This window comes from Vanessa atalanta, chromosome 11, assembly GCF_905147765.1.
Source record: "Vanessa atalanta chromosome 11, ilVanAtal1.2, whole genome shotgun sequence".
NCBI classification, from domain to species: domain Eukaryota; kingdom Metazoa; phylum Arthropoda; class Insecta; order Lepidoptera; family Nymphalidae; genus Vanessa; species Vanessa atalanta.
This window is the reverse complement of record NC_061881.1, coordinates 1,404,532-1,419,012: the sequence shown is the minus strand read 5'-3', so window position 1 is coordinate 1,419,012 and position 14,481 is coordinate 1,404,532. Positions and strand designations below refer to the sequence as shown.

Genomic DNA, 14,481 nt, shown 5'->3' with positions numbered 1-14,481 from the left:
TTCGAACCATAGACATATGAAGAGTTTGTTAAGATTCATTTAAGGTATTGTTTTTTTTTCTACTAAATACACATCTATGGTCAGAACTCATGTAAAATTGAAGTATTTCTAATTATCAGAAATTAAACATCTGAATGTCATCTTTAAAGTAGGTTGGAACTAGTTAATTTTTTAATGGAATTACAAAACATCAGTCAAAGTTTTTGGAAAGGGTTACACCTAAAGTTTATATTTTCTATAAAGTTCTATACATACATTTATAACGTATCACACACCTCAAACAAGTGGCACACACAAACATTTTGATTATATATTTTTTTTTACATACAACCTCTATGGATTGTTGCATTTTTTAAATATTATAATTTTAAATTGATTACGCAAACATTCGCTCTTAGATGATTTATATGTGTGTCAAGATAGACTGTCAAAGTGAAGAACACGTCAAAAAAAATAGTGGCCAAGAGTAGGCCACTATTTAAAGGTACACACACACATAGATAAGAAAGTTTTCTCATTTGTTTTAGTTCTTTTGTGGTGCGTCGCTCTATAAGCCTTCGCATTCCATTGAAATTAAAAAGATTTACATAGAACAGCGAACATTTTTTAAATTAAATTGTATTGACAGATAATTAAGAAAATATTTAATATTAATTCCATAGAGGTTGGTACTGTATTATATCTACGGAGATTACATAATAACAAGATTCCACATCTATATAAATAAATACCCTTTACATCCAACAACAATACAATTATATAGATTATATAGACAAATATAGTATACATTAAAACCACTTAATCATAAACACCAACATTTTTAATATAAAATATTCAACTAACATACAATCAGACAAAGGTCGTAATTAATAAATAAATATATCTTTAAATAAAACACTCTCTAAAAAACATGTTTACCATGAGATGTTTGATTTTTTTTATGTTCTCAATTTGAATTAATATTTTAATCGATTCGTTTGTGAATAAGGGTGGGTACTCATTCAGAATATTCGCATTTCATTCGGAAACGGAGCGTTTATTAGTAAATACTAGTCTCAATCGTTTGTCATTGCCTTAATATAATATACATAAGCCAGTCACGTTATATATCTATTTTTAATAACACAAATTAATCCATGAATAAACGAGGATTATATCATCAGTTCATTCGTGTTATTTAAAAAAAAAAAAAAAGTTTGCATACATTTTATAATATTCACCGATGCGTTATCTATCAAAGTGCAAGCACCTGCGTTTTTTATGTACTACTTCCTTTTTTATTGGTATATAAAAAAAAGCAATATACGGCAAAATTTTGAAACTGGACACGTGAGTATATAACAAACCGGACATTTTCAGAGTATTGAGCCTTAGATAAAATATCTATAGGAAATGAAACATATGAGACTCGTAAAAAAGCTCGTGGCCAATATACACTGACTGTCGATTCAACTCGGTTCATCTCCACCGATTACTATATATTATTAATTATTTATTGTGTAAAATAGTTATTTTTCACATTATTAATAATTTCTGAGTTTTAGCTACTTTATTTAGGGAATTATAAACGGTCTTGATATGTCAGTTTTATATAGATTATGTCATACATTAGTGCTTTTTTATACAATATGTTTAAAGCCTCATTAAAATTAAAATAAAACCTATCGACAAAATATAACACCATTATTTTAAATTATTATTTTAACAAAACTTAAAATAAAAGTCATAGTAACTGTTAAAGTACTTAGTGGACTTTTAACACTCCTACAAGTTATCTATAGCCAACTATGTAGTCTGTGGTAAATTTCGCGCCTTTTTCTTTCTTCTTAGCATTACTTTGCTCTGTGGCACAATAAAGACTGTTTGTTATAATTAAAACTTTTATTACAAAAAGGCAAATCCACTATGTACTTTAACAGTAACCATTATGTATAATATTTGATTGCTTATTTTTTTCCTTTATTATCGATATAACTAAAGCCATTCTACCCTCAAAATATGTTTTAACGTTTTTAATAATATAAAAAGAAATTTAATCCTAGCACTGAAACCTTATCGATGTTCACTGGATACCTACATTGATTTAAAAATGCATCCGTGTAATAATTTTGACACTAAGAATTATTCACATATATAAGCGAGATAAAAGATCGTGCGTCTCTCTTTAGAGCCCTGATTGGTCTAAACATTCTTTTCTTCGTCTTTGTCTTAATGCTCAAGTTGAAATCACTGGTTGAGTTACTGACTACTGACTCTATTATTTATGTCTATGGTCAGCGTTTACTTTACTATTCTATCGAAGCGAACCAGACGCTCAGATGTAGAATTGTATATAAATATTTTCCATACGCAAAGTCTTTGACGATTGTAAAAACCTGTCCATAGCACGCAACTAATTGTACTTGTATGCAAGTAATTTTTGCCATGACCATTGAAATTGAGAAATTTATTAATATGGTCGAGATATAGAGACATATTTGAAGCGAGCTTCCATGAATAGTCCATAGCGTTATGTATTGTCATTTCGCTGTCATAATCGCTTCGCTTAGACAAGTGTGTCTGACCTTTGAATATACAAAACTATTTACCTTCCGACGATCAAATAAATTAACTATAAAAATACTTTATAATATACGTCTTATGTAAATGGTAGATATTGTTTTGGTTATTATTATTAATTATGATTATTTTATAATACGATACAAAAACTACTTAACATTTAGACAATATTACGACTACATGTGGTTAATATAATAAATTTCTATATATATTTATATAGTAACACCAATAATTTTAATTTAATAATTCACATAAAACCTCTTTCAAATTGCAAATATTAACGCACACATTGACATTGTTATACAAATAAATAAGATATCTGCCTGTCGAGTGAGGATAGGTTAGTTTTAGTTAATGATTTACACGTTCATTTTAATGTTTGGCATTATACTTTATTATACAGTCACGTCGTTCTAATAAAAGATGGACATTTGACTAGTCAATGCATAGACAATGCACGGACGATGCTAGCACATGGTGGAGTATATTCTTATATATTGGCTCGCGTAACGTTTTAATTGGCGGTGGGTCTTTGTGCAAGCCCGTATGGGTTAGGTACCATCCACTCATCATATATTATATATTCAAACAGCAACACTTAGTATCGATGTGACCGGTTTGAAGGGTGAGTGAGCCACTGGCTCAGTCAGTATAACTACTGGGACAAAAGCCAAAATATTGTCGATGTAAGGAATGATTTAATTTTTTTACGGTATCAATGTCTATGCGCGGTGGTGATCACTTACCGTCATGTGACCCATTTGCCCGTGATCATGATCGATGCGGATAGTGTAATATCGTCAACGTCACTATTCCGGACTGCTTCAGAATTACGTTATGGAAAAAACCAAGTAACTTTAAATCCGTGTCCAAACTCGAGATTTTATGACGATAACCTGTAGAGGCATTTGAAAATATAGTATTCACTAAAGTTATACGCGTACAATTATATTATTTATATACTTTTTTAGTACATATAAACATATATTACCATCATATAATGGTAGTATTTAGAATAATTCATTCTTTCACAGGTTAAACCTATACAAACATAAACGCTTTTCGTATGTCTGTTCGTGTATTGAAATACGATCGGTATCGTATTCGAAACACCGTAGATATATACGTTCCGTACATCTTATTCCCTGTACGTGCATTTACTATGAAAACACGATCGCTCTTGACCATACAATCAGAATAATGTAACCTATCCAATATAACTCCACAGTATATGGACGTCTTATTTTCAATATTTACAAACACGGGTGCCATTTTATTTACTCCCTAAAACCGACAATGTGCAGAAAACTCCAAACGCATAAAGTGCGCACAATTCTAAAGAATCAAGTAATCGTGCCCAGACCGCTCCGTCCACACGTGCGCGTGTGCACGTAATGCAAAAGGGCATCGTAGACGCGTTCGTTATCGTTCATTGAATAATTTCCTAAATATATTAGGTAAGTACCGAATATGAATAACATAATACCGATAAACTAATATATATATCATTATAAGTTTTAGAAGAAAATAAAAATACTTTTATTACATTTAAATGTGTAATAATATCGAATACTTAATGATATGAAGATGTCTTTATATCAGATACCGTTGAGCCTCGCTCATACAGGTGAGACAACTCCTGCTTTATAATCTGTACTAGGTTTTTTCCGTGACTATATCCACGCGGAATATTTTTTTTTCGTAAACCCCCTATATCCTTATCTAAGTCCTATATATGCCAAATTTAATTACCATCAGTACAATCGTGTATATATGTATATATATAACACTGAAATTACGTGTATAGATGTACGATGATAATCGCAGACAGTATTCGGCTTTTAATTTTTATTAATCAAGATAATAACTTTAATAGTCATACAACTATTATTAAAATTTAGTATCGATATATACTCGACAACATCTATTATGAAACCTGTCCAAATCTGTCCAAATCATACAGATAATCGAGAAATCAAACTTAACTTATATTTTCAATATGTTATACAAAAATATTAACAAATAATTGTTAAAATATATCTCGACTTCACATTTATGATTGACGATGTTAATTTAACTAAAAATGTTATTTTATCATATTAGTTTCGGTGTCAGAATGTTTGATAAATAACGTATGACAAATGATCATTTTACAATAAACACTTCAGATACTAGATGAGGGAGGGGGGGTCAGCACGACATCCACGAACTGGTCGTTGTTAATTATTCATGAACCCTTAATAAACAGTTCCTGGATCCAACGTGCTGAATTATTGAGGATAGAGTCTCCACATACATTTCGTTTTATATAAGAACATTTAACAAGTACCCAATTTGAGAATATACTAACAATTTTAACAGAGTAGTTTGTAAAATGAAAATTTGTCGTTTGTTTTTTATCAAATGACAAAACCCCCACTCCATATTGCACACGAACCTCTACCACGACAAAACACAACTAAGATTCGACACCGACACGACAGCCGTAACTAAAAGCACACCCGGTCGACATGGAGACACGAGTACAGTCCATCCGCCTAGTCGGTGAGGTAGAGCCTCGCCAGACGGGCGCGCGAGCCTCAGCGGGGAGCCACGCCCGCTATGTGGTCGCCGTGCAGGCGCACGATCTCCGCCACGATCGTGGCCTCGATGTCAACGCCTGCGAAAACCCACTCGTGTCAGACGTTTTAATATATAATATGGCCGTATTACAGTTTCAATGGTGATTGACCCAGTTTTATTCCAAACAAGGATATACCATTTTAAAACCCATGGTAGGTTTCTTGATGGCGTGATGAGTGCTTTATAATAATTGTCAATTGGTCATGAATGAGTGACTCAGTGTAATTACAGGCCCAGGGGACGTAACATCTTAAATACCATCTTTGGTTGTAGATTGGTGGCATAAGGGATATTTTTAATGGTTACCCAATGATGACCACTTTTATTCGCCTGCACCATATTTCTTCGTATGCCATGTCAAATATTTGATTAAAAAACGCAAAATATTCGTACCTGCGTGTACTTCTTCTCTGGTGAGGACGATTTCTTGGTTCGCGTCCGGGGAGACTAGTATGACCCTCTGGTGACGTGTTTGTAATAAATTCGCTACCACCATCTGTTGATATGTAATAAATTGCAGACTATACATTTTTACAATCTCGAAGCTGATATAACAGGACTAACAATATTGCTATCTCTTTTCAATGAATGGTGTTATGAAGATAAGCAACATTTTTAATTCTTTCAAATTTCTTAAAATCAATGTCTTGTCTTAAAAAAATTGGTCAAAGATTTTATTCCAAAAACAGTGGTTTATTATTTTAATGCAGGAATACTGGCAATATTAATTTTTAAGACATTAACTTGAGCACACACCACCATGTCTTTACGTCATCTACTTCAGTCGGTTGAATTTCATTTAAATAATATTTACGCATCGCTTACGCAGTGGAAATTACAAGCCTTTTCCTAAAGCGAAAAGGCCGGTGTGCCGAGAAGTGATATACATATTTACACACACGATATTGTTCCGTATAACATTTATCTTAAATCAAATTATTGTTCTAGATAACTGTTCGGATCTGTGGCCTTGGATCTAAACATTAGAGCAACGAGGCAGTCAAAGTGTCCATATAATGTATGTGGTACAAGGGTGGCCCTTTAGTCGCCGGTGTTACCAGTTCAAGCTAAATGAAACAACAATACATTAATTATGAAATGAAAGTGAAATAAAACTAGTAAAATAAAAAAAAAAAATAAAAAAACGAAAAAAAAAATGTTGATTACGAGTGTTGTACAAGGGGCGGACTTATGGCTAATTAGCCATCACTTCCAGACAACCCAATCTGAGAGAGAATTTTTAAAACCATCGGGGCGTAGGTGGTGCAGTCATAAACTTACATACAAATATTTACACACTAATACTTATACTTACTACATATATACATATGTATATATATTATATATCTCTATTATACACTAATACATATTTAAGATACAAAAATGTTATAAAAAGGAAATTAATTAAAGTTATATTCAGTATTGAGAAAAACATTACCGCTATCACACTCACCTTATGTTTATATTTCTCTAATGCAGCTCTAGCTTTGGTTATGAGAAGATTTTCATCGGTTTCTAATTTGAAAGAAACTACATAAGCTTCGGGGACCCAGAGGTTCACGAGCGGGGCTAACATTTTCGGCACCAAATTCAGTTGAATTACAGGCGGTCCGCTCGCTGATTGCATCTTGTGTGTTGGCTGGAAAAAGAATACTTATTACATTGGAAAGTGGCTCCAAATTAACAGGAGAGGTTTGGATCGTAATTTTAAAAGACTCAATCAAATACAGCAGATTCTCGATTATCCGAACGCTAATTTAGTTTATCCGAACGGTGCGTTGCAGCTGTTCGTCAATAAGAATTGACGATATTATAAAAAAATTATATACAAATAGCATTTGAGTTTTTTTAGGTGTTTAATATTACAACTACTTTTTTCTTATTTTAATATGTATGTCAAATTTTAATAGACTGTTAATAGACTGAAAATGTGTTGTTTTTGTTTGATCTTGTCCCAATTTACCCATATTTCGATTGTCCGAACTAGTCACGGTCCTATTTAGAACGGATAATCAAAGTTGTACTGTTTAAAGCGACGATCGATTCGGGATTTAGAATCTACGTAGAGATACCGACACTTAGTAGTGATTCTTTTTCATTAAATACATTACATAGATATGTATTATGCGATGTAATGAATAGTTAATCATTCTTAAATCGGCTATGTCTATAGGCGGCGGTCATCAGTTACTATGTGGCCATTTGCCCGTCCGCCTACCTAACCCTACAACGGACCACTGTGTGACAGCCTTGTATGTAGTAGAGAACTTTATATGATCATGTTATGGACACTTGGATTGATTCTAAGATTTCAATTTGTGACAGCAAGCTTAATGTCGTGTATCGAATTACAAGTGTCAGTGTGAGTGCCCAAGGTCCTTTGCTAATTAATCTGTGTGTAAATACTTGTCGTGGCGACCGTTTGTTTAATGAGGAATAATTAAGTATAGACCGTAAAAAAATAGAGTTGACACTCGGATCTAAAATTTTTCCAAAACTATTTCACGACAAAAAAAAATAACCAGAATAACGGTTGAAAAAATTCGTAATGGGGTAAAAACATTGTGTGTCTAAAGTTAAGAATAGTTAGAAACGTTCAGTATAAAAAACGTAGATATGAAATTATAAATAAAAATAGCATCCCGAGATTTTTTTATTATTCTCAAAAGTGATGTTCCCGTTCCCGATGCCGGTCAGGGACCGATTTCGGTCACCACTGTCATCCTGAAAACCTGATGTACTCTCTATTCTCTAACTTTAAATCTGATGGCACAGCGATTTGATACGACTGTAGAGTACAGAACCAGGAATTTTAGCTCTATGAACATTTCGAGGCACATATTTTTACACTGGCAGCATCTAAATTAAGCAAGAAATTCTAATTAGGGAACTTAGAATTTCTTGCCTGAAAGAATCAATAACTTTTAAATGTCCAAATTTTAATGTTTCAGCTAGCTACTAGAACTAGACTAACGAACTCAAAAGATACTAACTATAGAAACTATAAACTACAAAATAAATCCAGAAGTGCTATATAACACGTAAAAAACCAATTGAATAGTTAATAGTGATAGAACAATACCTTACGTGACGTCATGTTTACCATTAAAATGTATTGTCATCTTAACCAAACTTATTCTATTACGAATTATAACGGAAATGATACGTTTCCGTTTCTATTAAGATCCAACTTCGACTATTGCTCACAATAATTAACCTCAGCTTAATCATATCGAGGACCAATTATTATCATTCTACTCATTTATATCGATTACGATACGATCCCAAATGTATTCCGATCCAATTTTAATCGAACCGAAACTAGATCGTTGCGTTTGTAGAATAGGAAACGTCGAGGGCACTTCGATGCGATTGTTATAAAATGGTAATTTATAAGAAAAATTGGAGCCAGCTTGCTAGAAATGAAAAGCACTGCCGGATAAAGCTTTACATGAATAATGCGAAGCGGCTTACGACTCTGTCCTTGGGCACGTAGAAGTCGGACACGGCGGCGGCGAGGTAGAGCAGCGCGCGCGCGCCCGTGTGCGCCAGACACTCGCACGCCGCGCGCAGCAGCCAGAAGTACTCCGACACCGTGGTGAACGACACGTGCAGCAGCGCGCCCGCCGCGTGCGCCGCCTGGTACCGCGCCAGCACGGGCGCCAGCGCGAACACGCTGTCTGGCTTCACTGAACCGGACCGCACGAGTAAACTACATTTTACGTCGAATTGACGCGATATCATTGACAACAGTTTGAGTAATCTATGATATCCATTATGTTTTTAAGTAAAGTAAAATAAAAAGCACAATAGAGCTTAACTAATAGCAAATCGCGTGTCATGCGTAAATATAAGGTTAATTTAGACTATAGGTAGGAACTTTTTGAAGTGTCTTCCTACGTGTTGAATTTGTATTCTTAATTCATTTGAAATAATGCGCCTATGTACGTCTCCGTGTCTCGATGTTTTGGTTTGTAATAAATTTCACCATAACAATTAATATAAAAACACCTTAAAAATATTTTAAATATTAGTTTTTTCTTTTTCTAATAGTGAGCTCGTTTTAAATCACTCGGTAATTGTTCTACCGAATAGCGTACATTATACTCCTGCGTTCGGTCTCAAGGATGAGTGAGCCAGTGTTATTACAGGCACACCACATATGGGACATAACATTGGCGATATAAGAAGTGGTTAACTCTTCTTACATTGCTGGTATATATGCTATACCTGATTAACATATATATTTATTGGAAATTCCCATTCCATTTTTAAAATTCTTACATAAATACAAAAGCAACGAATTAACATCGTAAATATAATGTACTAATAATATAGTATCATAATAAGAACTCCAATTTTCTAGTGATCCTTTAGTCTGTTACTGTTCTTAGCAATGAGGTCACGAATAATGAGGCTTCAACATCAGCCCGAGTGCTTTTGTCTTTTGATTGGACAAAAACGATAAGTCCGTTTTCCACTTTTATGTACATATATTTTTTAAATTTCGAATGTAACAATTTTCGATGATTTTATCCATAAATATAGCTTTTTGCTTATATTATATGTAGATAATTAATATATTAGATGTAAAATAAATTAACGAAAAGTGACAATTAATACATTAATTTTCTACATCGTCTAAAACCTCTTTGATATTATTTTCGTATAGAAACTTTATAATGTTGTTTCTTATGCTTCAATTAAATAAAAATAAAAAAAAAAATATAACTTAAAGAAACACAAATGCATATTTCTTGTTTAAAAGTCACTTTTACCATTAAAAGAGTATTTTTTTTTTAGCATTAGCAGCCTGTAAATTTTCCCACTGCTGGGTTAAAGGCCTCCTCTCCCTTTGAGGAGAAGGTTTGGAGCATATTCCACCACGCTGCTCCAATGCGGGTTGGCGGAATACACATGTGGCAGAATCTCGTTGAAATTAGACACATGCAGGTTTCCTCACGATGTTTTCCTTCACCGCCGAGCACGAGATGAATTATAAACATAAATTAAGCACATGAAAATTCAGTGGTGCCTGCCTGGGTTTGAACCCGAAATCATCGGTTAAGATGCACGCGTTCTAACCACTGGGCCATCTCGGCTCTTTAAAAGAGTATATTAAGAAATATTTATAAAAAAAATATTTTTCTTTTATATTATATATATATATATATATACAGGATGGCAGTGACGTCATAACATTAAATGAAACGTCGATTAATACTCGATGTTATAAGGCTGATAAAATTATCAAAATAAAAACAAATAGACGGATAGTAAAAAAATTAAGTTTTCAAAAAAAAAAAATCCACACGGAAATTAATACAAAGTAAAACTACCATTCTTTTTTAATACTGAAAGTGACCTTTACACAGGATATATACATTTGTGTTCCCTTTAGCTTGATTTTTCGCGTCGTAAATATCAGGCGATAGAGTAGGCGAACGGGCAATTTGGTCACCTGATGTGGCTAAGAAACACCACCCCCTTAGAAATTGGCTTTGTAAGATATATTAACCATTCCATACATCGCCAATGCGCCAGCAACCTTGGGCAACCAGATGTCCCTTGTGAGAACTATACTGGCTCACCCTACCATTACAATTATATCCAACTAAAGATAAGAAAGCATTTCAATCGCTCATCAAGTATCGTGAATCAATAAAGTTACAACATACCTGTAATGGTAGTGTTTGGTCCTCGTTCCTGTAAATCCAGCATGTCCAATAGCTTTTGACCACTGAAGTGTCTTGTGAAAGGTTCTAGAGACTTCTGCCGGTGCATGAAAATGACTGCGTATCCGTGTTCCAGGAAGTATTCTGCCGAGGCCGAGCCGCGCGTGCCCGCACTGAAGTTGTCAACGAAACGAACTGTATTGTGCTCTAGGGGAACTGTTGTGCCACCGGACTGAAACATTAGAGAAAAATAATAATACATAGACGGTTTGTAGATTTATCTAGATATATGAAATGCCTTTGGAAATAAAATGGTAATGTATTGGAACTTATTATATACTACAGACTCTTTAAACAAATAAAAAAGATTAAAAGTCTTTCTATCCTGTTTTTGTTTAATTCTAAAGAAAGAGATAACAATATTAAAATAATAAGATGACTTGCAAATGGTTGATTATGTATTAAATGTCTTTTTAAAGAATATTGTAGTAAGTGCGATTCTGTATAGTTTTAACATTAAGTCTTTCTTTCCTGTTCTTGTCTAACTCTAGAGAAAGAGATAGCAATAGAACAAGTCTTGACAAATTCTATAGTGATTGTGTACAGCAGAATTGGTGTAAATAATCAGCCTTTATTTAAAGCTTTAACAAAAATATCAATCTTAGAACATTGTCAATAAATAAATATAATATCTATTTAGCTGCACATTAAACAACTGGGTTAAATCCAAGCTTGAACTAGAGTTTACGTACAAAGTAATGTTTTTTTATTCGCTTCATTGTTTTTTTATTATAATTATTCATCTTATTTTTGAAGGTGTGCAAACATCACAAGGTAAGGAAACCTACATGTGTCAAATGATTATTTGTCTCATGTGTACCAGAGGCCTTAGCCAAACAGTGGGACATTATCAGGTGTCACTATTACTATAATATTTATAATAATAAATTTAATTAGTACTAAATAAACATTTTAAAACAAATGCAACTTCAAACATTTAAGTAATAAATAAATTGTTTAATAACAAAACATACTTACAGTCACAAGAACAATTTTATTTCCATATTGGTCATGCCGCTTGCAAAACTCCTTCAGGAGTGATCTATTGTCTTCAAAGTCAGTCGGAGGCAGGTGTACAGCAAAGAATTCCTCCCAGGATCCACTTGCCATGGTGACACTTCTAACATACACAAATGCTATATAGTCAGAACTCAAGTATACTATTTTCAAGTTTTCTTATAAGCACTTTTGGGATATCATATAAAATTACATATAAGATAAAGGCAACTGGTTGGGCATGGTGATACTATATAACACTAAGAAACTCTTTCATCAAACAAAAGTCTTGACAATGTTTAAATTCTCACTCTCTATAATTAAACTTTTTAAACAATAATAAATTTAAAAAAAAAATCTTTGGTCAGACTGTTTAAAATTAAGTTGTCCGTTTCATTTTATGCTATTTTGTAAATTAATAAAATTTGTTTGAATTATTATATTTGAAAATTATGTTAGTAAAAATATTTAACTGGAAACAGCCTACTAATATATAATTTATATATGTTAAAGTTTTATATAAGTTTTTCGTAATAAAGTTATTAATTTGATATTATATTTTATGCATATATATAATATCAAATTATAAGACAATATACAACATAGATATTATAAGACTAATATTATAATAATGATTAAAAATTGTTACTGTCAAGCAATTAAAGTCACAGATTCTAAATAGATCTGTAGACAAAAAAAAAAACAGATAATATAGTAAAAAAATTGAATGATCTTAAAATGAAATGCTATTAATAAATTACAATTAATAAAAACGAAAGTTACAAAATAGACTTATTATGTAGATATTACCTGGAGATATGAGATGTTTAACAGTAAATTGTAAGATTATTTCTAAGAATAAGGTTAAGTCAATTCCTCACAGACAACATTTGTAAAGTAAATTTGGTTCAGGAAGTAATTCAGTAATTAGATTTAAGAAGCTTACAGTAATAAGGTATCTGCTTTTGTAAGGTTTCTTGTATCTTAAAAGATATTTATTGCCAAAAAATATTTGAATAATTATTACTCTGTCCTATATTTTAATTTTATTTTATTATAGTTTATTTTTATTCATTCATTCATTTACAAATCATAGATTTTATGTTTACAAAATTTTAACATTTGTCTTGTGTAAATAATATATTGACTGTGATTGGTCTAAATTATATTTGTATGTCAAATTATTAAAACAAGAATAAAGTCTTCCGAATACAATGGAGAATGAAAAAAAGTTGTTTATTTTGCTTTACTCCTTGTAAAGTAATATAAACAATTTTTACATTGAATAAATGCAATATCATTAGTCGAGATCTTGAATAATCTATGATATAGATTGTGGGTTTGTGAAAATTTTTAATTTAGACGGTTGGCAAACTTGTTATTGGTAGTTTGAATTAAAAATTATCAACTTCACTACATTTATCCAATATATAAGTAGTGAAGTTGAGTGTTGCATTACAACTAAAGATAAATTCATTAAGACTTGTCAGTAGTGCATGATATAGCAGAGCTATTAGCAAATATCATGGAATATTTTTGTTTTACAATAGTTTCAGTAACTTATTCTAATTGATGGTGTAACTCTTCCAATAAATAAAGATGAGAACTTAAATACAGAAAATGCAATTAAAATTTTATTAAAAAAATAAAAATTACTGGTAACTTACAGGTACAGAATAGGCTCACAATTGTATTTTTTTTTTTAAACAAAACAATATTATGGCTCAGTATATGTGTTGATAGTTTTATTCAGTGTTACTTGTAATACTTTATGTGGAAATATAATTTAATTATTAATCTAATTGTGTTATAGCATATAATGAAGGGCCTCAATGGAAAAAAATGTTGGAAATACTTCCGTATCAACCTGTTTATCCTTTCAGATAACTGTTGAGCCTGTCATTTTAAGGTTATTACTTTCCGCGATTACCACTTGTTGATACGAAGGCCACTTAAATAACTATATTTTTATAATGAAAACATAACTTACCGTATTAGCTCTACGTTGCGAATTACGATGTTTAAGAAATTACGAATAATTTTTGCACTCAAAGATCTATCTTGACAGCTGAGATAATAACTTATTCACTGAATATTTTACAACATAAACAAAATGTACTCCTAATTTGAACTTTATACTATGGGGCACTGTGTCAAACGTCTGCCTAGTCAGTTTTACTAGAGAATAATCAGTTAGCGGGTTTTATGGAAAAATCGATGCTTATTAGAACATCACACTGCGTTTATTCTTGCCGTAAATTTAACGATTTAGGGTGGGTTCGTACTTCGATTAGAAATTCTTGGCCGCATTGATAGGTCAGTTACTCCAATCGATTATACTTTAATTTGATAAGGGAATAAGCCGCTTCTTGTGTAGTTAATTCGTTATCAAATTGTGACACGCATAGATAATAGTTTGTAACTTGTGACAGATAACAGATTAAGATTTGAGACTGTCTTTGACAATTGACATGACGTTAAATATAAAGTATCATTTACATATGTCATCAATGACAGACGACACCTTCGACTTTTTTTCGTCTTTGGACACAAGTACCTTGCTTGCCTT

At 32.2% G+C, this 14,481-nt stretch overlaps 1 protein-coding gene across 2 annotated transcripts; it reads right to left on the bottom strand.

Moving 5' to 3' along the window:
• Positions 1–14,321, bottom strand: LOC125067203 (phosphopantothenate--cysteine ligase). 2 transcript variants are annotated; one of them, XM_047675656.1, is made up of 7 exons: positions 13,903–14,321; positions 11,895–12,036; positions 10,860–11,088; positions 8,656–8,870; positions 6,635–6,820; positions 5,575–5,677; positions 1–5,218 (listed from the first exon to the last, which is right to left on the bottom strand). In XM_047675656.1, exons 2-7 carry the CDS (start codon positions 12,024–12,026, stop codon positions 5,139–5,141), a joined length of 945 nt encoding a protein of 314 aa, XP_047531612.1. In that variant the 5' UTR covers positions 12,027–12,036; positions 13,903–14,321; the 3' UTR covers positions 1–5,138. The 2 variants fall into 2 exon arrangements, with proteins under 2 accessions (XP_047531612.1, XP_047531613.1); XM_047675657.1 differs by having other exon boundaries at positions 11,895–12,033.
• Positions 14,322–14,481: the final 160 nt, after the last annotated feature.

Coding starts and splice junctions, on each gene's coding strand:
- LOC125067203 (XM_047675656.1), bottom strand. CDS start 12,026: ATGGCAAGTGGATCCTGGGAGGAATTCTTTGCTGTACACCTGCCTCCG. Junction 6,821..8,655: donor ACGTGCCCAAGGACAGAGTC/GTAAGCCGCTTC, acceptor TTCTTTTTCCAG/CCAACACACAAGATGCAATC. Junction 5,678..6,634: donor TAGAGAAATATAAACATAAG/GTGAGTGTGATA, acceptor ACATATCAACAG/ATGGTGGTAGCGAATTTATT.